Here is a 23,442-nt window from a genome sequence, read left to right as displayed (position 1 = left end):
TTCGCCTCGTCACCAAGCAGGCTCTATCACGTTATAAATAAGTGGAGCTCAGACAAAACTACACTGAATGTTGATCTGTCAACCATGCTCCTGGGGATGCCCCAAAATTTAAACTTGCAAACAAACTTCCACTGACCGAAGGTTTTACCAGGTAGTCTGGCCGAGTGGTCGAAGGCGCTGGATTAAGGCTCCAGTCTCTCAGGAGGTGTGGGTTCCAATCACACCACTGCCATTACTTTGTCAGATCCGACTTTCCCAAAATTTCTCAGTTACCCAGACAAACGTTTTGAGTGAAATAAAGGGCTGGTTTTAGCACAGAGTGGAACCATTTGAGTGTTTGTTTTTTGTTTTTTTACCTCTTGCTGCATAAGGTATCAGGACCCATCAAAGCTCTTCCGGAAATGACTATTTCTTTGCCTTTCACACAAATCCAGAAGGTCAACTTATCTGGTCCAAAAACCTTGGCCTCAGAACGACACAGAGGAAGGAAGACTTATGTTTACTTTTTGAGCTAAGTGAACTGAGAAAGGCGAAATTACTATGTGAGAGAATTCATGAGAAGACCATGGTCAACTTCTGATTGCCGAAAGTTCTTTTGAAGAGAACCACATAAAAGGAATTCTGTGGCTCGCTCAACATTAAGATGGAACTGCAAAGTCCATATAGCAGAGGATGGTTTCGATCCATCGACCTCTGGGTTATGGGCCCAGCACGCTACCGCTGCGCCACTCTGCTGCTGAGATCCATGTGCTCATTGGTTGCTTTCAGCAGTTGACAAGACTGGCGACCCGACAAAGTTGCAACTGGACTGTGCTGGTTGCCTTTGAAGCAGGTTCGCCCCTTCACCAAGCAGAATTTTTCACGTTATAAATAAGTGGAGCTCTGACAAAACTACACTGAATGTTTTATGTGCCAACCATGCGGTCTGTGCCTCAAAATTTCAACTTGCCAACAAACTTCCTATCCAGAATGGCTTTCCCCAAGTAGTGTTGCCGAGCGGTTGAAAATGCTAGATTTAAGCTCCAGTCTCTCAAGAGGCCTGGGTTCAAATCCCGCCACTGCCATTTCTTTGTCAGATCTGATCTGGCCCAAATTTCTCAGTTACCCAGACAAACGTTTTGAGTGAAATCAAGGGCTGGTTTTAGCACAGAGTAGAACCATTTGAGTATTTGGTTTTTGGGTTTTTTTCTCCTGCTGCATAAGGTATCAGGACCCATCAAAGCTCTTCCGGAAATTACTATTTCTTTGCCTTTCACACAAATCCAGACTATCAACTTATCTGGTCAAAAAACCTTGGGCTCAGAACGACACAGAGGAAGGAAGACTCATGTTTACTTTTTGAGCTAAGTGAACTGAGAAAGGCGAAATTACTACGTGACGGAATTCATGATAAGACCATGGTCAACTTCTGATTGCCGAAAGTTCTTTTGGAGAGAACCACATAAAAGGAATTCTGTGGCTTGCTCAACATTAAGATGAAACTGTGAAGTCCAGATAGCAGAGGATGGTTTCGATCCATCGACCTCTGGGTTATGGGCCCAGCACGCTACCGCTGCGTCATTCTGCTGCTGAATTCCAAGAGCTCATTCATTGCTCTAAGCAGTTGACAAGGCTGACGACCCGACAATTGCAACTGGACTGTGCTGGTTGCCTTTGAAGCAGTTTCGCCTCGTCACCAAGCAGGCTCTATCACGTTATAAATAAGTGGAGCTCAGACAAAACTACACTGAATGTTGATCTGTCAACCATGCTCCTGGGGATGCCCCAAAATTTAAACTTGCAAACAAACTTCCACTGACCGAAGGTTTTACCAGGTAGTCTGGCCGAGTGGTCGAAGGCGCTGGATTAAGGCTCCAGTCTCTCAGGAGGTGTGGGTTCCAATCACACCACTGCCATTACTTTGTCAGATCCGACTTTCCCAAAATTTCTCAGTTACCCAGACAAACGTTTTGAGTGAAATAAAGGGCTGGTTTTAGCACAGAGTGGAACCATTTGAGTGTTTGTTTTTTGTTTTTTTACCTCTTGCTGCATAAGGTATCAGGACCCATCAAAGCTCTTCCGGAAATGACTATTTCTTTGCCTTTCACACAAATCCAGAAGGTCAACTTATCTGGTCCAAAAACCTTGGCCTCAGAACGACACAGAGGAAGGAAGACTTATGTTTACTTTTTGAGCTAAGTGAACTGAGAAAGGCGAAATTACTATGTGAGAGAATTCATGAGAAGACCATGGTCAACTTCTGATTGCCGAAAGTTCTTTTGAAGAGAACCACATAAAAGGAATTCTGTGGCTCGCTCAACATTAAGATGGAACTGCAAAGTCCATATAGCAGAGGATGGTTTCGATCCATCGACCTCTGGGTTATGGGCCCAGCACGCTACCGCTGCGCCACTCTGCTGCTGAGATCCATGTGCTCATTGGTTGCTTTCAGCAGTTGACAAGACTGGCGACCCGACAAAGTTGCAACTGGACTGTGCTGGTTGCCTTTGAAGCAGGTTCGCCCCTTCACCAAGCAGAATTTTTCACGTTATAAATAAGTGGAGCTCTGACAAAACTACACTGAATGTTTTATGTGCCAACCGTGCGCTCTGTGCCTCAAAATTTCAACTTGCCATCAAACTTCCTATCCAGAATGGCTTTCCCCAAGTAGTGTTGCCGAGCGGTTGAAAATGCTAGATTTAAGCTCCAGTCTCTCAAGAGGCCTGGGTTCAAATCCCGCCACTGCCATTTCTTTGTCAGATCTGATCTGGCCCAAATTTCTCAGTTACCCAGACAAACGTTTTGAGTGAAATCAAGGGCTGGTTTTAGCACAGAGTAGAACCATTTGAGTGTTTGTTTTTTGTTTTTTTACCTCTTGCTGCATAAGGTATCAGGACCCATCAAAGCTCTTCCGGAAATGACTATTTCTTTGCCTTTCACACAAATCCAGACTATCAACTTATCTGGTCCAAAAACCTTGGGCTCAGAACGACACAGAGGAAGGAAGACTCATGTTTACTTTTTGAGCTAAGTGAACTGAGAAAGGCGAAATTACTACGTGACGGAATTCATGATAAGACCATGGTCAACTTCTGATTGCCGAAAGTTCTTTTGAAGAGAACCACATAAAAGAAATTCTGTGGCTCGCTCAACATTAAGATGGAACTGCGAAGTCCAGATAGCAGAGGATGGTTTCGATCCATCGACCTCTGGGTTATGGGCCCAGCACGCTACCGCTGCGTCACTCTGCTGCAGAACTCCAAGAGCTCATTCATTGCTCTCAGCAGTTGACAAGGCTGACGACCCGACAGCAGTTGACAAGGCTGACGACCCGACAAAATTGCAACTGGACTGTGCTGATTGCCTTTGAAGCAGTTTCGCCTTGTCACCAAGCAGGCTCTATCACGTTATAAATAAGTGGAGCTCAGACAAAACTACACTGAATGTCGATGTGTCAACCATGCTCCTGGGGATGCCCCAAAATTTAAACTTGCAAACAAACTTCCATTGGCCAAAGTTTTTCCCAGGTAGTGTGGCCGAGCGGTCGAAGGCGCTAGATTTAAGCTCCAGTCTCTCAGGAGGCGTGGGTTCAAATCCCACCACTGCCATTTCTTTGTGAGATCTGATCTTGCCCAAATTTCTCAGTTATCCAGACAAACTTTTTGAGTGAGATCAAGGGTTGTTTTGGGCACAAAGTCGAACCATTTGAATTTCTGGTTGTTTTTTGTTCTCTTGCTGCCTAAAGGTATCAGGACCCATCAAAGTTCTTCTGGAAATTACTATATCTTTGCCTTTCGCACAAATCCAGTTTGTCAACTTATCTGGTCCAAAAACCTTGACCTCAGAACGACACAGAGGAAGGAAGACTTATGTTTACTTTTTGAGCTAAGTGAACTGAGAAAGGCGAAATTACTATGTGAGAGAATTCATGAGAAGACCATGGTCAACTTCTGATTGCCGAAAGTTCTTTTGAAGAGAACCACATAAAAGGAATTCTGTGGGTCGCTCAACATTAAGATGGAACTGCAAAGTCCATATAGCAGAGGATGGTTTCGATCCATCGACCTCTGGGTTATGGGCCCAGCACGCTACCGCTGCGCCACTCTGCTTATGAAATCCATGAGCTCATTTGTTGCTCTCAGCAGTTGACAAGGCTGACGACCAGACAATTGCAACTGGACTGTGCTGGTTGCCTTTGAAGCAGGTTCGCCCCTTCACCAAGCAGAATTTTTCATGTTATAAATAAGTGGAGTTTTGACAAAACTACACTGAATGTTTTATGTGCCAAACAATGCGCTCGGTGCCTCGAAATTTCAACTTTCTAACAAACTTTCATTCCAGAATGGCTTTTCCCAGGTAGTGTGGCCGAGCGGTCGAAGGCGCTGGATTTAAGCTCCAGTCTCTCAGGAGGCGTGGGTTCAAATCCGACAACTGCCATTTCTTTGTCAGATCTGATCTTACCCAAATTGCTCAGTTATCCAGACAAACCTTTTGAGTGAAATCAAGGGTTGTTTTGGGCACAAAGTCGAACCATTTGAATTTCTGGTTGTTTTTTTGTTGTCTTGCTGCCTAAAGGTATGAGGACCCATCAAAGTTCTTCTGGAAATTACTATATCTTTGCCTTTCACACAAATCCAGACTGTCAACTGATCTGGTCAAAAAACCTTGTCTTCAGAACGACACAGAGGAAGGAAGACTCATGTTTACTTTTTGAGCTGAGAAAGGCGAAATTACTATGTGACGGAATTCATGAGAAGACCATGGTCAACTTCTGATTGCCGAAAGTTCTTTTGGAGAGAACCACATAGAAGGAATTCTGTGGCTTGCTCAACATTAAGATGAAACTGTGAAGTCCAGATAGCAGAGGATGGTTTCGATCCATCGACCACTGGGTTATGGGCCCAGCACGCTACCGCTGCGTCACTCTGCTGCTGAATTCCAAGAGCTCATTCATTGCTCTAAGCAGTTGACAAGGCTGACGACCCGACAATTGCAACTGGACTGTGCTGGTTGCCTTTGAAGCAGTTTCGCCTCGTCACCAAGCAGGCTCTATCACGTTATAAATAAGTGGAGCTCAGACAAAACTACACTGAATGTTGATGTGTCAACCATGCTCCTGGGGATGCCCCAAAATTTAAACTTGCAAACAAACTTCCATTGGCCGAAGTTTTTCCCAGGTACTGTGGCCGAGCGGTCGAAGGCGCTGGATTCAAGCTCCAGTCTCTCAGGAGGCGCGGGTTCAAATCCCACCACTGCCATTTCTTTGTGAGATCTGATCTTGCCCAAATTTCTCAGTTATCCAGACAAACCTTTTGAGTGAAATCAAGGGTTGTTTTGGGCACAAAGTCGAACCATTTGAATTTCTGGTTGTTTTTTGTTGTCTTGCTGCCTAAAGGTATGAGGACCCATCAAAGTTCTTCTGGAAATTACTATATCTTTGCCTTTCACACAAATCCAGAATGTCAACTGATCTGGTCAAAAAACCTTGGCTTCAGAACGACACAGAGGAAGGAAGACTCATGTTTACTTTTTGAGCTGAGAAAGGCGAAATTACTATGTGACGGAATTCATGAGAAGACCATGGTCAACTTCTGATTGCCGAAAGTTCTTTTGGAGAGAACCACATAGAAGGAATTCTGTGGCTTGCTCAACATTAAGATGGAACTGCAAAGTCCATATAGCAGAGGATGGTTTCTATCCATCGACCTCTGGGTTACGGGCCCAGCACGCTACCGCTGCGCCACTCTGCTTATGAAATCCATGAGCTCATTTGTTGCTCTCAGCAGTTGACAAGGCTGACGACCAGACAATTGCAACTGGACTGTGCTGGTTGCCTTTGAAGCAGTTTCGCCTCGTCACCAAGCAGGCTCTATCACGTTATAAATAAGTGGAGCTCAGACAAAACTACACTGAATGTTGATGTGTCAACCATGCTCCTTGAGATGCCCCAAAATTTAAACTTGCAAACAATCTTCCATTGGCCAAAGCTTTTCCAAGGTACTGTGGCCGAGCGGTCCAAGGTGCTGGGTTAAGGCTCCAGTCTCTCAGGAGGCGTGCGTTCAAAACCCACCACTGCCATTACTTTGTCAGATCCGACTTTGCCAAAATTTCTCAGTTACGCAGACAAACTTCTTGAGTGAAATCAAGGGCTGATTTTGGCACGGAGTGTAACCATTTTAGTATCAGGTTCTTTGTTTTTGATCTCTTGCTGCATAAGGTATCAGGTCATGTCAAAGTTCTTCCGGAAATTACTATTTCTTTGCCTTTCACACAAGTCCAGACTGTAAACCTATCTGGTCACAAAACCTTAGATTCAGAACGACACAGAGGAAGGAAAACTAATGTTTACTTTTTGAGCTAAGAAAGGCTAAATTGCCATAGACGGGAATTCATGAGAAGACCATTCTCAACTTCAGAATGCCGAAAGTTCTTTTGAAGAGAACCACATATAAGGAATTCTGTGGCTCGCTCAACATTAAGATGGAACTGCGAAGTCCAGATAGCAGGGATGGTTTCGATCCATCGAAATCTGGGTTATGGGCCCAGGACGCTACCGCTGCGTCATTCTGCTGCTGAAATCCAAGAGCTCATTGGTTGCTTTCAGCAGTTGACAAGGCTGACGACCCGACAAAATTGCAACTGGACTGTGCTGGTGGCCTTTGAAGCAGTTTCGCCTCGTCACCAAACAGGCTATATCACGTTATAAATAAGTGGAGCTGAGAAAAAACTACACTGAATGTTGATGTATCAACCATGCTCCTGGGGATGCCCCAAAATTTAAATTTGCAAACAAACTTCCACTGACCGAAGGTTTTACCAGGTAGTGTGGCCGAGTGGTCGAAGGCGCTGGATTAAGGCTCCAGTCTCTCAGGAGGTGTGGGTTCCAATCACACCACTGCCATTACTTTGTCAGATCCGACTTTCCCAAAATTTCTCAGTTACCCAGACAAACTTCTTGAGTTAAATCAAGGGCTGGTTTCTGCACGGAGTGGAACCATTTGAGTATTTGGTTCTTTGCTTTTGATCTCTTGCTCCATAAGGTATCAGGTCACATCAAAGTTCTTCAGGAAATTACTATTTCTTTGCCTTTCACACAAATCCAGACTGTAAACCTATCTGGTCACAAAACCTTACATTCAGAACGACACAGAGGAAGGAAAACTCATGTTTACTTTTCGAGCTAAGTGAACTGAGAAAGGCTAAATTGCCATAGACCGGAATTCATGAGAAGACCATTGTCAACTTTAGATTGACAAAAGTTCTTTTGAAGAGAACCACATAAAAGGAATTCTGTGCCATGCTCAACATTAAGATTCAACCGCAAAGTGCAGATAGCAGAGAATGGTTTCTATCCATCGACCTCTAGGTTCTGGGCCCAGCACGCTACTGCTGGGCCACTCTACTACTGAAATCCAAGAGCTCATTTGTTGCTCTCAGCAGTTGACAAGGCTGACGACCCGACAATTGCAACTAGACTGTGCTGGTTGCCTTTGAAGCAGTTTCGCCTCATCACCAAGCAGGCTCTATCACGTTATAAATAAGTGGAGCTCTGACAAAACTACACTGAATGTTGATGTGTCAACCATGCTCCTGGGGATGCCCAAAATTTAAACTTGCAAACAAACTTCCATTGGCCGAGGTTTTCCCCAGGTAGTGTGGCCAAGCGGTCGAAGGTGCTGGATTTAAGCTCCAGTCTCTCAGGAGGAGTGGGTTCAAATCCCACCACTGCCATTTCTTTGTGAGATCTGATCTTGCCCAAATTTCTCAGTTATCCAGACAAACCTTTTGAGTGAAATCAAGGGTTGTTTTGGGCACAAAGTCGAACCATTTGATTTTCTGGTTGTTTTTTGTTCTCTTGCTGCCTAAAGGTATCAGGACCCATCAAAGTTCTTCTGGAAATTACTATATCTTTGCCTTTCACACAAATCCAGACTGTCAACTGATCTGGTCAAAATACCTTGGATTCAGAACGACACAGAGGAAGGAAGACTCATGTTTACTTTTTGAGCTAAGCGAACTGAGAAAGGCTAAATTACCATGTGCCGGAATTCATGAGAAGACCATTCTCCACTTCAGCATGCCTCAAGTTATTTTGAAGAGAACCACAAAAAAGGACTTCAGGGGCTTGCTCGACAAAAACATTCAACTTCAAAGCCCAGGTAGCAGAGGACGGTTTCGGTCCATCGACCTCTGGGTTATGGGACCAGCACGCTACCGCTGCGCCACTCTGCTGCTGAATTCCCAGAGCTCATTCATTGCTCTAAGCAGCTGACAAGGCTGACGACCCGACAATTGCAACTGGACTGTGCTGGTTGCCTTTGAAGCAGTTTCGCCTCGTCAGCAAGCAGGCTCTATCACGTTATAAATAAGATAAGATAAGATAAGATATCCTTTATTCGTCCCACAATGGGGAAATTTACAGCCTCCAGCAATAAGAATGTATGTAGAAAGTAGAAAGAGAAAAAAAAACAACAAACATCTTTCAATTAAATACAATATGAACACAAATGGATAAAAATTATTATTATTATTCATTCATTCATTCATTCATTCATCTTCCTAACCGCTTGATCCTCACTAGGGTCGCGGGGGGTGATGGAGCCCATCCCAGCCGTCTCCGGGCAGTGGGCGGGGGACACCCTGAATCGGTTGCCAGCCAATCGCAGGGCACACAGAGACGAACAACCATTCACGCTCACACTCACACCTAGGGACAATTTAGAGTGTTCAATCAGCCTGCCACGCATGTTTTTGAAATGTGGGAGGAAACCGGAGCACCCGGAGAAAACCCATGCAGGCCCGGGGAGAACATGCAAACTCCACACAGGGAGGCCGGAGCTGGAATTGAACCCGGTACCTCTGCACTGTGAAGCCGACGTGCTAACCACTGGACTACCGGGCCGCCATTATTATTATTATTATGATTGTTATTTTTTATTCATCAGTCTGACAGCAGTCGGTAGGAACGAGCGTCGGTATCTCTCCTTCTTGCAGCGCGGGTGTAACAGTCTCTGGCTGAAGGAGCTACCAAGTGCTGTCAGGGCGGGCTGGAGGGGGTGGGAGGGACTGGCCAACATAGCTTTTAGCTTAGTTAGCATCCTTCTGTTGCCCACCTCCTCCAGAGTGTCAAGGGAGCAACCCAGGACAGAACTGGCCTTCCTGACCAGTCGCTCCAGTCTCTTTCAGTCCAGGGCCGAGATGCTGCCTGACCAGCAGACAATGCCATAATGGATGGCCGAGGCCACCACCGAGTTATAGTTCTTCCGGAAATTACTACATCTTTGCCTTTCACACAAATCCAGACTCTTGACTTATCTGGTCACAAAACCTTGTATTCAGGATGACACTGCGGAAGGAACACTCATGTTTACTTTTTCATCTAAGTGAACTGAGAAAGCCTAAATTGCCATGTGCAGGAAATAAGGAGAAGACCATTCTCAACTTCAGGATGCCTAAAATTGTTTTGAAGAGAACCACATTAAAGGAATTCTGTGGCTTGCTCAACATAAAATTACAAGATTCAACTGCAAAGTCTAGTTGTCAATGTCAAATTTGCAAATTTCCAAAGCCTTTTATTTTTTTAATGTGGCCTTGTTTGCCCTCGACTTGCTCTCGTTGTGGGATAGCGAAAATTGATTTTTTTTAAAGGAATATTTAAGATCAGGTGGAATTTTAGTAATTGAAGCAGAGTTAACATTAACTCCTGTTTCGCTCTCAACTTCAGAACGTTTCTTGGTGCGATTGTGAGACAGTTTGCATTCTCCCTGGGTGAACTAATGGCTGCTTGACCACAGATAAGGTATTTTATCACATTCAGGATTTGATGGACTTTAAGTCAGCTCATGAAGAATATCTCAACTTCGCACTTTTTCGATGATGAACATCCCCCCATTCATTTTCTAATCAGCCTATCCTCACAAGGGCCACGGGCATGCGAGAGCCTATTCCAGATGTCTTCGGGCAGTGGGCAGGGTACAACCAAAACTGGTTGCCAGCCAATTGCAGGACACACATAGACCAACACCCATCCGCTCTCACAATTACTCCCTAGGGGTCATCATATCTTGTCGCGCCAGTACTGGATCCATTGCTTGGCAGCATCACTAGTGTCTAAGAGGTCTTGATCTTTGCAGGTGGGCCCCAGTTCACAATCCCGAAGAATGTGCTCGCGAGGGGTAATTTAGACCTACGGTGCATGTTTTTGGAATGTGGGAGAAAACCCACACAGGACGGGGATACATGCAAACTCCACACAGTAAGGCCGGAGCTGGAATCAAAACCTGTACCTCTGCACTGTGAAGCAGACATGGTAACCCACCCGTATCAAACTCTAGGCTTGGGGGCCAGAATCGGCCCACCTTGTCATTTTATGTGGACCGCAAAATCAAATCATGCATGTTAAATTCCATGATCTTTGCTCAAATCTGGACCGAAATGTTAAATTGTCATGTGTAATAAATTACATTGAGATTTTGCAATAATTTCTTTACCCTGTTTTCACTCATTTGGACAATAATTGAACAACAAACATTTGACTGATTTCAAAACTAGTAATCTATCAATTTGATTTAGTATGTACAAGTAACAATACCATGTGATGACTAAAGATTGACTCGGTTTCACTGTTGTAATGGCCTTCCAAGGGAAGACGTAACTCCAAAGTGGCCTGCGACAAAAATGAGTTTGACACCCTTGTGCTAACCAGTTGACCAATGCCTATTGATGAACATTAAAATTTTAAATCTTTGTCATTCACGGATGTGTCGTGTCCCTTGATTTATTTTGCCTTGGGCCACCAAATGATTCAGTACTCCTCAGCCGCCATCCTAAATATTTCTCAATTTGATTGAATTTATGCCTATGTTTCAATTTACGTACTCAACTCAACTCAGCTGTATTTATAGAGCACTTTTAAACAGCCATCGCTACATACAAAGTGCTGTACCGGAGAGACTGTTGTCCTGACAACATAGGACACCCCTCCCCCCTCCATCAAGAAGCTGAGGACCAAACTGACTTTTCCTTAAGTGCACCGCAGCATCTCAGGAAAATTGGGACATTCTTTTCACAATTTGCAGATTTGTGATCTTTTTTTTGTTGTATTTAACATATACAACAAACAGTAAAGCAAATCGGTAATAAAGACGGTAGAAAGCACCGAACAGCAAAACCAAGAACAAATCTAAGTCATGCTGAGTCAAATGCCAAACAATACAAATGAGTTCTGAGGCGAGTTTTGAAGATGGGCAGCGAGGAGGCTTGCCGAATGTTCAGTGGGAGGTCATTCTCGAGAGAGGGACCAGCAACAGAAAAGGCTCAAATTAGGGTATGTCGCCAACCGAGCAAGGGAACTCGGTCCTAAACCGAGTATCCCTGTAACTACTTCAGAATGGACAACACAGCAACAGTGACGCCTCGCTGCAAGGCCCACAAATGGTTAGAAGAAAAGAGTGCAAGAAAAAAAGAAAATTCTGAAAATATGTACTTCACTTTAATATTGATCCACAGTTTGCGCAATTTATTATTGATGCAAGTTTACAGGAACGTAATTCTTCTCACCTGAATTAACAGCCGCAGCGTACTGTAATTAAATTGGTGAGTCAGCACTTTTCTTAAATAACTAAACTTCATGGTACAAGGTTGTGGAGTTCCATAATTCTTTCTACAATAAAAAAAACACTAGACATTTTAAGTAACAATTTAATCGAGTTCTACCAGGTTCTTCAATAATAAATATGTGATAATACAATTCATTGTGAATCGTAGTTACAGAAGAAGGCCATTAGACTATAACTTATTAAATAACATTTAAAGATGAACATTCATATTTTGGAGCAAGACTGTCAAGTCACAATAATGTAGTCATGAAACGTAATAATAAATGCGTATTTTATGGAACATGGCAGTACAGTTCCACTGTAATTTATTATTCCAATTGAACCATTGAAGAAAATGCAATAATATAACATTAATGCTCCACAAGAATAATTCATAACAAGAACGTGACAAGATTTGCAGTATCTCATATTTAATAACAAAAATTTAAAAAACAAAATCTAAAATGTCAAGGTGGCAGTCGCATTCTTATTCCTACATTTTCAATAAAAAATGAACACGTTTTGTATTCTCTGCAATATATGTCATAGAGAACTCTAAATAATACTGTGTGTACTTTTTTTCTCTGGCATAATAGGTTTCAACTATTTTTTTTAAAGTTCGACCTATAAACATTTTGCGCAATACAGGTTTTAACATGCATTATAATTCATAGCTATGGCATTTTTTTGGGGGGGGGAAGAACACTTGTTCCTGAACCTAATCTTTGATTCAACACTATTAGTCAATAAATTCCGATGTCAGTACTGTATTGTAAAATCGATATTAGAGGACAGATGCAGAATTGGCACAAAAAAAAAATCTTCTAGACTTGTTTAACTGCATCTCTGACAAAAAACAAAAAATGCAGTTAATATTTGGTGACCCAAGTTGTTATCCTTTCTCAAAATTGTCAGGCCTACCAATGATCCAATAATTCACACGTTTTCTCATCCCGAAGGGGGAAGAACGGGTTTCTGTGGTGTCACAGTAATTATAAGCTTTGCCAACTTGCCTGGAATATAAAGTTTTATTTCTGATGCCAGTAAATGAAACATGTCAGGTTAAATATTTACAATAAACTCACATCACGTACAGAAAAGCAGGAAACGCAGACAGACGTGAGAAAGCCTGCCTGGACTCTAGAAGCGATGAATGAATCGCAAACAAAAGAAATCTCAAAAAACACACACACACACACACCAAAAAATCTTGCTTTGCTCCATTTTAAATAAAATCAGTGTATGCAACACTGAAAAAAATGACCCATTAAACTATATATTTTTTTGTTTGTGAGTTATGCTGGTGCAGTTCTTGCAGAGCTAATGAGCCTCACTGATGTGAGGTGACATCACTACTTCTAGGACACTGGGAACATGCATCAAGATGCCACGGAGCACTGCAGGACTGCCCTAAAGATCTTTATATTTACTTCTGTTCATTTCTTTAACACTCGCTGTGTGCTGTGAGTATGATGAGCCCTGAGGATTTTTTTTAATGATCCATCTATTGTGACTCCTTAAAAGAAAACCAAACCTATACAGCAGATGTATATATATCGGGAATATATTTAACAGCGGTCACGACAATCCAGCAGACATTCTCATCCATGATGAGTAAAGCTGAATCTCGAGCCTCCGGGCAGACCGCACGGCAACCGTCGCACCAGTTCACATCTCCAAGTCCCATGGCGTGCCAGCATTCAGCTACGCGGCGCATTGGCGAGCTGTTAGTCGTGCTGCACTAGTGTCTATTAGGCATGTTCGCTTGGCTATTTACTTGACATTGGGGTGCTGCGATGGAGAAAGAGAGCACATTTTCACAGTAGCGCATATTTCCTTGGTGTTGTGTTTGTTGAATACAGACATGGAACATAACAAATGGTTTCTACAGGGGGGTTGCTGGTGCAGTTTGTGACGGAGGGAGATGGGCTGGTCGGTGTTGTTCCATCACCGATAAGTGGATCTGATCAAAGTAGTGCTTGAGGCAAGTCTCACTTGAGTTGTACTCCACATTTGCTCTAAAAGATCAGATGCTTTGCCATAAAAAAGGGGCAAAACAACAACAGAAAGAGTCTTTTTTTCTCAGAAGCCAACTCAAAAAAGCCCAAAGAACAAACACTATAAATAATAATAATAAGAATAATTCAGTTGCAATCAAGTTTGATTGAATGATTCTCAGTCAGTGGCGCTGCTTTGCGAGGACATTCTCATGACTCATCGTTCCACCGCAGGTCGCAGTGGGACGCTGCATTCTACTGGGTGGCCGAAGGTGTCCCATGAGGACCGGGATCGAACCTTAATGCCGACAACGGGTCATGGGCCAGAGACAGAGGAGGCAGGCTCCGTCAAATGCTCCTGGAAATGCAAGCCGCTCCAAGGAACTTCATCCTCTCGCCCACCCAGGAGTGTACGCTATCAAAAGTAGATCTGCTTGGCATGTGAGGGATTCTGCTCCATGGGGCAGTACGGGCATTTCAACCTGACAAGACAGAACGACAAAGCAATGTAAGACTGACAAAATACATTTACAAAGTCAACGCAGCCCTGTTCAGAGAAGCAGGTTTTTCTGAGAAAACTCACTGCAGAGATACAAGATGTCATACACGGGGGTTCCTACACATTTCAAAATGTCATACCTGTTCCAGACCTGAATTTATTTTACAGACAATTTCCGTCGAAAATTTATGTCATCTTGGGTAATAGATGTGCATCATTTGGTTTCTTTATAAGCCATCCCTTAATTTTGTACATGGTCAGGGGAAAAAAAAATACTGTAGAGGTTCATTTCTGTCATAAAATATTCAACATTTTGCGATTTACCTACAGGGCTGACAATTGAACCCCTAGCTAGAGAGAAGTACCATGTCTGTACCTGTTTCTTTACATGCAAGGACAAACATGTGCTTGGCCAATTGGAATGCCTTTTGAAAAAGTCCACTGTTGTCAGGAAGAAATAGTAGTAGAAGTAATAATGAAGACCAGTGATGGGCAAACTTGATACAATAAACAACATCTGAATTTGTATAGTGCTTTTACAACAGCTGCGGCTGTAACAAAGCACTTTACAGAACATGCACTTCAAAATGAACTACCAACGGGTCTTGTCAAAAATAATCAGCGTTCTATATTGTTCTGATATTTTTGATTCGCTGACCAGAGACTGCCCCCGAACAATTACATATTATACATATAACAAATATAAGGACAAATGAGAGTTTTAAACGTGTTTTCCAAGTACCACCTTGTGTAATTTGGGACTTGACAAAAACATGGATTTGTATTTATTTACAATTGATTCCAATTTACATGAAATGAGAGCTGACTTACTTCCCAGCGTTGGTCAGTTTGTTGAGAGCGTCTCTGGAGATGACGTGACCACAGATGAGCTTCATTGGCGGGTTGCTTTCTGAAGTTTGCTGTCTGAGGATGGGGCAGGCAAACACCGAGTGGTACCAGCACTTCTTGCCGAGGTCAATTTCAATCTAGGGCAGAGGCGGGATTGACATTAGCAGAAGACTGAAGAAAAAAGGAAAGGAGAAATTGGGAAGGAGAACAAAACTTACAGGCAGCTCGTCTTTGTGCGTCCAGACACCGCTGCATTGTCTCTGCTCAATCACTTGCTTGATGTTCATCAGCACAGGCAAAGCCATGCAGCCTGAAGCGAAGCTGAGGGGAGTAAAGCATTGCGGCGTTCATCACCCCCCGCGTACAAAACACGACATGAGGACATCAAAAGCTTTGTCGTTAGCACCAAACGGAGCAGAGGACTCACCTAACACTAAGAGGAGACTCAACAGAGAGGCCCAGTAAAGCACAGGCATCTCTGGTAAAGATATTACAAATCTCCGCCCACTGATTGGTTTCCAGCAAACTACGGTATGGAGAGTTCTCAATGCCGTGACGAAGGTACACCAGGCTGCCCATCAGGATCTGAATATCTGCATGTAGAACACAATATGCACACACAAACTAAAACAATGTTTTTAAAAAAACTAAACATTTAAAAAGACTACTACTACTACAAAAAAAAACAAGCTGTTTGATTAGCTTTTTCTGGGCCAACATTTGCATTTTTCACATATATGTGCACGACAAGGTCTTTTTTATTAAAGTTAGTTTTTACTTCATTTTGACTTTGCTTTTTCAAATTCAGTTAGTTTGAATTCATTTTACACATGGTTTGTTTATATGTGTATGGTCTTTTTATTTTTTGAAAATGGTTCATTGGAATTTAGCTTAATAGTTGTGGTACTCGTTTTAGTTTTTTTTATTAAGCGTAGTGCAACAAAAGAAAAAGCATGAAGTATACCACAATTCTCATTACCTTTTTTCTTCCGCACAGCTATACATTAATATCAAATTTAATATGTTTAAAATAAACCTTGAAGCCATCCTTGAGCCATTTTTTAATTGCTTTAAAACGTGTACTATAAAGATGGGGATACTGGTGGATTTCTTCACACAAGCACGGGGCCAAGCACGTGCCATTGCTGTTGTTGTTACTTGGTAAATGATGCCGTGAATAAACACATGCTTTGTTTACCAGATGTCTTTGTATGGCCGGACATACGGATGGCGGACTAAGTGCTTTATTGTCGTTTGAATGCCCTTCCTGTGTTCACAATAAAAGGAACATTGAAGGAAGCCGTCGTGTAAAGTCACTCTATCAATTGGCACCAGGGATGAAGGGTAAGGAGACATATCTAGCGTGAGCCATCGTGTGACCAGGGTGAGGATGAGGAGGACGGAGGAGATGATGATACTTAATGCACAGTAGCACAAAAATTGTCAATGCGGTTACAAAAAGTGGGCTTCATGCGCCCTTGCATGCAGGTGCAGAGGAAGATATTTACGTGACATGGACAAATGTGCGGTCTGCACATTGAGTATGTATGTATCACGATGTAAAAATATAACGGTGGCGAACAGGAAAGTAGTACTTGGGATTGTGATGAGAAGAGACGTGTAAAAAAAATTCACCGTCTTTCACTGCCCTCCTTACCTCTCTGGTGCTGCGAGGCAAAGGGCTGGAAGTGCCTAGCGTACTGTAGCGCCTCCATCTGGTTGCTAATACCGCCGTTGAGCAGGCTGATGAAATACAAGCGGTGCAATTTAAACTCTAAACTGCTGTTGAGGTCCAGAAGACGTTGCCGATTTGTCACTGCCCACCTAAAGTCAAGCAAAATAAAAGTTCTCAGTCAATAATGGTCACAGCTCACTTTGCGGCGTGCATTCCACTCTTGTATCCAAGACTGCACTGAGCAGCTGGGAAAGAGATGTGTATGAATTTGGCCACCCTGTTACGGCATCTCTGCTATATTTTCCATTCAGGTTTCTATGAATGGCATCACATTTTTAATTCTTGCCAATGCCGGTACTCTTCTCTGGTGAAAAGCCACAGAAGTTAATTCCTTTGAAGCTCTGTAACAAGTTCCCTCACAATATCCGCAAGATTTGACCAGTTTGTAAAGTGTTAGCTTTAGCTGTGTTGATTGCATGCCTCCACTGACCAATTACATTTCGTGGCTTGCCCTGCACACCGTGAGGCACACGGGAATTGTTGCAGTGGCATTCGGTTACGCTTCTCTGTGCATGGCTTATGTTACTTAGAAAAAAAATCAATAGAAAGATCAGGTAGGTCCAAGATGATGAATGTGCAGCCAACATACTCGAGCGCCGGCCTTAGGTTCTGCATCCTCAGCGCTTCAAGGATCCTGTTGAGCTCCAGGAAAGGCTGCTTCATGCTCATATCTATAACTACACCCGACTCCTAGAAAACAACACACTTGTGAAACGGCGGCTCATGAAGAACACATGTCACGATACAATAATAAGAATGATGGAGCTTGGATTCATTACCTGACAAAGATCTTCTGCTACACTGAGCATGCCTTGTCTGTATAAGTGCTCCACTATGGTTTCACTCAGGTGTTTTTGTCTCTCCGGAGTGTCCCACACAGTCTCCGCGACCACAGCACTGATCTCTGCATCAAAATTCTGGAAAGACAGGTAACACACATCTAGCATCTGGGTTTTCGTGAGCGTAACCGATCGCTGCTCTTTACCCTGTCGATGGCTTTGCCCACTTTAGATACACTGCCGTGAATGTCCTTATGTCGAGAGGCTAGCATCTGGACAGTCTCTTTGATATTCTTACAGCACTGAGCCATAGTCTGAGACAGCACTGACAGATCTCCGTCTTGGACCCCTGCAAAAGAAAAACAAGTCAAGAATTAGAGAAAAAGACCAAGAACATATTCAACGGCAGCTCTGTTTTCCTTACCAAATGCAACCAGCTGTCCTCGTATCTCGCAGACGCTGCGCAGGAGCTCGTCCAGCCTCTCCTCAGACTGGTGGCCGTACATGACGAAGCGATGGAGCACTTTCTCCAGCTCCCGCTCCACGCACCCGCACTGTTCCATTGTTCACACGCAACACATACACACATAGACACACTCACGCTCCCAAAACACCACCTACGAAGAAAAACAAATGGTGCAAATCAAATTTATATCCATTTCATCGTTACTTTATAATGTAGGTGCATATGTTTTCGAATTCCAGCTATGTTGATTTTCACTCAAGTACACCTCTATAGTGGAACCTTCACAGGGACATGGGTGAACATGTGTTCTTCAGTGATTCAAAATACAAACAATACACCTTGTCTTAATTGTATAAAAATTACTACAAGTAAAAATTACTTCACTAAAAATGACCTATGCGCTCTGGCTGACTACCATTGTTTCTCTTATATCAGGAAAATTGTCCTGTCTAATTTACAGTAATCATCCTTTGAGTTAATCAAACAGGAACTATAATGTGTATAGCCAAACATTTGAATTGATTTGAATACAATTTTATTGTCATATGTGCTCTACATATGTGTAATATACAGCACAGACGAAATTTCTTCCCTCACAACATAAAACATACTTAACAGTGCAGTCAGTCAAGAGACATGATGAAGCAACTTGAATATGTTACTTACAGTTGTAAGAATTAGGAGTGAACTACAACAACGAAAATTGAATTAAAATCGACATCGTAATATCTTAGGACTGCACGACTGTCCGTGTTTTATGTTATTGCGTTGTGTTTATTATTTAACTTTATGTTAACTGTTTTGTTAAGCGCTTTGTTACAGCTTCCGCTGTTGTGAAAGTGCTATATAAATCAGCATGTATTGTATTGTATCTTAGAATGTAATTTTCAAATCGCAAAGGTGCTTATTGTGTGTGTGTGTGGGGGGGGGGGGGGGGCTTCAATTCAATACTCATCTTTTTCTTCAACATTCATGACATTTTACACGGAGGTATACAGGTATGCGTTTGATTAAAAAAAAAAACAACGGGTTGCCATAAAAACATAATTGTATTTTGGTGCATGGCCCCTAGTAAAAACCTGCATCATATGTTGACATTGATTGAAAGTCACGAAGCCATCTCCACGGCACGTAGCTAATCGTGGGTACCAATGAACAGATACGTGTATATTTTGTGGCAATAAAAATATTTGAGTTTTAAACACGGCGTGCTAGAAAAAGGGGCAATTTCAATTGCTGGTGTTCACGTCACCTCTTTTGCAGTCTACGGTCAGGCCTGGTCTTGAGGCCTTGTGTTTACTAACGAGAAAACGGAGAAAATCGCTTTTAAACGGCGGGTAATGTATGAAATTGCAACACTTGGAAATTGGTGAGTCTAAAAATATTATCACCCTTCTGTAATAAGATCTAGAACCCGTTTTGGCTTATTGTTTGTGCGTGAATGTGCGTTTAGTCTAAACCAATTTCTTACACAATCCTAGCCGACGTTAAAATCTAACCTACGTTTCCATGTAGTTATTTTCTTATAAGTGAGACGAAACACATAGTTCTCGACACATACATGGTTTACTATAGAAACGTGCAAGACAACCCGTCATTAAAAAAGACCACCCGTATGAAAGCTAGCCGTTGCTAGCAGCTAATTTGTGAACTAGCTGCTGAGTGACTTGACAAGGCCGAAAATGACTCGACGGGGCTGGACACGTAGCCAGTATTGTTCGTTAGTCGTTTCCCCAGCACCTAACTTATATACAACCGTGACGAGTTATAAAGACACGTTTTAAACGAAACCCACTTACCGATCTGGATTAGTTAGCAAACATTAGCGTAGCACTTGTCTGCAGTTGTTAGCAGTACGAATGCGGATGTTCCTGTGTCGCATCACGACTTTACACGATCACTTCACAGTAAAAGTCTTGCAACTGCAGCTACTTTTTACGTCGAACAACTTCGGTTTCGTTCACCTTCATAAAAGTCGTCTATATTTGTCATGTGGGTCATTCCTAGCCGTTATTAATGAATGAATATAAATAATATATATACTATTTATTTTATAATATATAAAATTTATATATATATATATATATATATATATATATATATATATATATATATATATATATATATATATATATATATATATATATATATATATATATATATATATATATATATATATATATATATATAAAAAAAATCCTCGTCTCACCACTTGGGTGGTGTCCGTCCCTCATTCAGCTCGGGTCCTCTACCAGAGGCCAGGAAGCTTGAGGGTTCTGCGCAGTATCCTTGCTGTTCCCAGCACTGCACATTTCTGGACTGAGATGTCCGATGTTGTTCCCGGGATCTGTTGCAGCCACTCATCTAGTTTGGGGGTCACTGCCCCGAGTGCTCCGACCACCACAGGCACGACTGTCACCTTTACCTTCCAGGCTCTCTCCAACTCCTCTCTGAGCCCTTGGTATTTCTCGAGTTTCTCATGTTCCTTCTTCCTGATGTTTCCATCACTTGGGACCGCTACATCCACTACAACGGCTTTCCTCTGCCCTTTATCTATGATCACGATATCTGGTTGGTTCGCCATTACCATCTTGTCAGTCTGGATCTGGAAGTCCCACAGGATCTTCGCTCTGTCATTCTCCACCACCTTCGCAGGTGTTTCCCATTTTGACCTTGGGGTTTCTAGTCCATACGCCGCACAGATGTTTCGGTAGACTATGCCAGCCACCTGGTTATGGTGTTCCATGTAGGCTTTCCCTGCCAGCATCTTACACCCTGCAGTTATGTGTTGGATCGTCTCAGGTACCTCTTTGCACAACCTACACCTTGGGTCTTGTCTGGTGTGGTATATCTGGGCCTCGATGGCTCTGGTGCTCAAGGCCTGCTCCTGAGCAGCCAGGCTGAGTGCCTCTGTGCTGTCCTTCAGGCCAGCCCTTTCTAGCCACTGATAGGACTTCTTGAGATCGGCCACTTCAGTTATGGTCCGGTGGTACATCCCTTGGAGGGGCTTGTCCTCCCATTGTGGTCCCTCTTCCAGCGCCTCATCTTCTGTTCCCCATTGTCTGAGACATTCTCTGAGTACGTCATTCGTTGGAGCCATTCCTTGATGTATTCATGGAGCTTGGATGTTTCATCCTGGACAGTGGCTCTCACAAATGGGAGGTGTTTCCCATTTGACATCAGCATCAGTGATCCTGGAGACTCTGTGCTATAAGAGCAACCATGGAAGCCATGAGATACGTTACCCACCATGGAAAAGACGGTTGGAGGCTAAGATCAAGGCGGCCCGGAAAGATGTGAGTCAATTGACAGAGGCCCAGAGAGGTGTGATGAAAAGGCCGAAACCCGAGAGGTACATCCAGATGACCATACCTGAAGCACTCGAAACTGCCAAACAAAGGCTCCAACCCTTGTCCAGTCGCCTAAAGCGGTACACGAAAGAGAATGAGGCCAGACAAATAAACAGGCTGTTCGCAACACAACCTGCGAAAGTGTACGCTCAGTGGCAGGGTCCTAACAACAGAGCTGACCCACCAAGACTGGAAACTGAAAGGTACTGGAAAGGCATATGGGAGAAGGAGGTTGCACATAACAGCAGTGCACAATGGCTGGTGACCCTGAGAGAGGAGCACAGCAACCTCCCTGAACAGAACCCAATTACCATAACAGTGGCAGACATACAGGAAAGAGTCTCAGATATGAAGAACTGGACAGCACCAGGCCCGGACATGGTCCGCACCTACTGGCTAAAGAAACTCACAGCACTCCATGAGCGCCTAGCAGTACAAATGAACCAGCTGCTGAGGGATGGGACTCACCCAGAATGGCAAACCGAAGGGCGAACGATCCTGATCATGAAGGATCCCTCAAAGGGTGCAGTTCCATCCAACAATCGGCCAATAACCTGTCTCTCCACAACATGGAAGCTCATGTCAGGCATCATTGCGGCTAAGATAAGTGGACACATGGATCAATACATGAACGAAGCGCAGAAGGGCATTGGTAGAGATACTAGAGGAGCCAAACATCAGCTCCTGGTTGACAGAACAGTCGCACAAGACTGCAGGTCCCGACGTACCAACCTGTGCACAGCTTGGATTGATTACAAGAAAGCCTATGACTCGATGCCACATACATGGATCACTGAATGCTTGGAGTTATATAAGGTGAACAGGACCCTAAGAGCCTTCGTTGTGAACTCGATGAGGATGTGGAAAACCACACTTGAAGCCAATGGCAAGCCACTTACCCAAGTGTCCATCAAATGCGGCATATACCAAGGTGATGCACTCTCCCCACTGCTGTTCTGCATAGGACTGAACCCCCTAAGCCAAGTAATCACCAAGACAGGCTATGGATACCGCCTCAGAAATGGAGCTACAATCAGTCACCTCCTCTACATGGATGACATAAAGCTGTATGGTAAGAGCGAAAGGGACATAGATTCCCTGATCCACACAACCAGGATCTACAGCAGCGACATCGGGATGTCATTCGGGCTTGAGAAATGTAGTCGGATGGTGACTAAGAGAGGAAAGGTAGTCCGCACTGAAGGGGTCTCACTCCCTGAAGGAACAATAGCAGACGTTGAGGACAGCTACAAGTACCTCGGTATACCACAAGCCAATGGCAACCTCGAACTGGCAACAAGGAAAGCGGCTACGGCCAAATACCTCCAGCGAGTGAGGCAAGTCCTAAGAAGCCAGCTCAATGGCAACAATAAGACCCGGGCAATAAACAGCTATGCCCTGCCAGTGATCAGATACCCTGCAGGAATAATAAGGTGGCCAAAGTAAGAGATTCAGACCACGGACGTTAAGACCTGAAAGCTCCTAACCATGCATGGGGGGTTCCATCCCAAATCCAGCACCCTGAGACTGTACGCAAGCCGAAAGGAAGGAGGCCGGGGACTAGTGAGTGTGAGAGCCACTGTCCAGGATGAAACATCCAAGCTCCATGAATACATCAAGGAGAAGGCTCCAATGGATGACGTACTCAGAGAATGTCTCAGACAATGGGGAACAGAAGATGAGGCGCTGGAAGAGGGACCATCATGGGAGGACAAGCCCCTACATGGGATGTACCACCGGACCATAACTGAAGTGGCTGATCTCAAGAAGTCCTATCAGTGGCTAGAAAGGGCTGGCCTGAAGGACAGCACAGAGGCACTCATCCTGGCTGCTCAGGAGCAGGCCTTGAGCACCAGAGCCATCGAGGCCCAGATATACCACACCAGACAAGACCCAAGGTGTAGGTTGTGCAAAGAGGTACCTGAGACGATCCAACACATAACTGCAGGGTGTAAGATGCTGGCAGGGAAAGCCTACATGGAACACCATAACCAGGTGGCTGGCATAGTCTACCGAAACATCTGTGCGGCGTATGGACTAGAAACCCCAAGATCAAAATGGGAAACACCTGCGAAGGTGGTGGAGAATGACAGAGCGAAGATCCTGTGGGACTTCCAGATCCAGACTGACAAGATGGTAATGGCGAACCAACCAGATATCGTGATCATAGATAAAGGGCAGAGGAAAACCG

The 23,442-nt window shown here is 43.7% G+C and overlaps 3 protein-coding genes and 4 non-coding genes across 9 annotated transcripts in view; 5 read left to right on the top strand and 2 right to left on the bottom strand.

Annotated features, from left to right (window-relative positions):
- The window catches only part of guf1 (GTP binding elongation factor GUF1), a 105,394-nt gene extending 85,238 nt beyond the window's left edge, over window positions 1-20,156 (top strand). The window contains 1 exon segment of the mRNA XM_052074369.1: window positions 20,140-20,156. The gene's annotated coding sequence lies outside the window, so the exon portion shown is untranslated.
- Window positions 1-23,442, top strand: part of LOC127607743 (uncharacterized) — a 207,336-nt gene that overhangs the window by 116,375 nt on the left and 67,519 nt on the right. For both annotated transcript variants that reach the window (XM_052076386.1, XM_052076378.1), the window contains exon 2: window positions 22,068-22,323. The gene's annotated coding sequence lies outside the window, so the exon portion shown is untranslated. The remainder of the gene's footprint in view (window positions 1-22,067; window positions 22,324-23,442) is intronic.
- trnal-uaa (transfer RNA leucine (anticodon UAA)) lies at window positions 3,506-3,587 on the top strand. Its single transcript has one exon. It is a non-coding gene; the product is annotated as a tRNA-Leu (tRNA).
- trnal-caa (transfer RNA leucine (anticodon CAA)) lies at window positions 5,156-5,237 on the top strand. Its single transcript has one exon. It is a non-coding gene; the product is annotated as a tRNA-Leu (tRNA).
- Window positions 5,658-5,729, bottom strand: trnat-cgu (transfer RNA threonine (anticodon CGU)). Its single transcript has one exon. It is a non-coding gene; the product is annotated as a tRNA-Thr (tRNA).
- trnal-uaa (transfer RNA leucine (anticodon UAA)) lies at window positions 7,629-7,710 on the top strand. The gene has a single exon. It is a non-coding gene; the product is annotated as a tRNA-Leu (tRNA).
- Window positions 12,586-19,843, bottom strand: rmnd5b (required for meiotic nuclear division 5 homolog B). Of its 2 annotated transcripts, XM_052075279.1 has the most exons (11): window positions 19,701-19,784; window positions 19,154-19,200; window positions 17,860-18,052; window positions 17,642-17,784; window positions 17,436-17,573; window positions 17,246-17,346; window positions 16,579-16,745; window positions 15,349-15,514; window positions 15,140-15,242; window positions 14,904-15,058; window positions 12,586-14,055 (listed from the first exon to the last, which is right to left on the bottom strand). In XM_052075279.1, the coding sequence occupies exons 3-11, from the start codon at window positions 17,996-17,998 to the stop codon at window positions 13,992-13,994; spliced, it is 1,176 nt and encodes a 391-aa protein (XP_051931239.1). In that variant the 5' UTR covers window positions 17,999-18,052; window positions 19,154-19,200; window positions 19,701-19,784; the 3' UTR covers window positions 12,586-13,991. The 2 variants fall into 2 exon arrangements, with proteins under 2 accessions (XP_051931239.1, XP_051931231.1); XM_052075271.1 differs by lacking the exon at window positions 19,154-19,200 and having other exon boundaries at window positions 19,701-19,843.

This window comes from Hippocampus zosterae, chromosome 1, assembly GCF_025434085.1.
Source record: "Hippocampus zosterae strain Florida chromosome 1, ASM2543408v3, whole genome shotgun sequence".
NCBI lineage: Eukaryota > Metazoa > Chordata > Actinopteri > Syngnathiformes > Syngnathidae > Hippocampus > Hippocampus zosterae.
The sequence above is the reverse complement of the archived record's forward strand: the minus strand, read 5'-3'. Positions and strand labels throughout refer to the sequence as shown.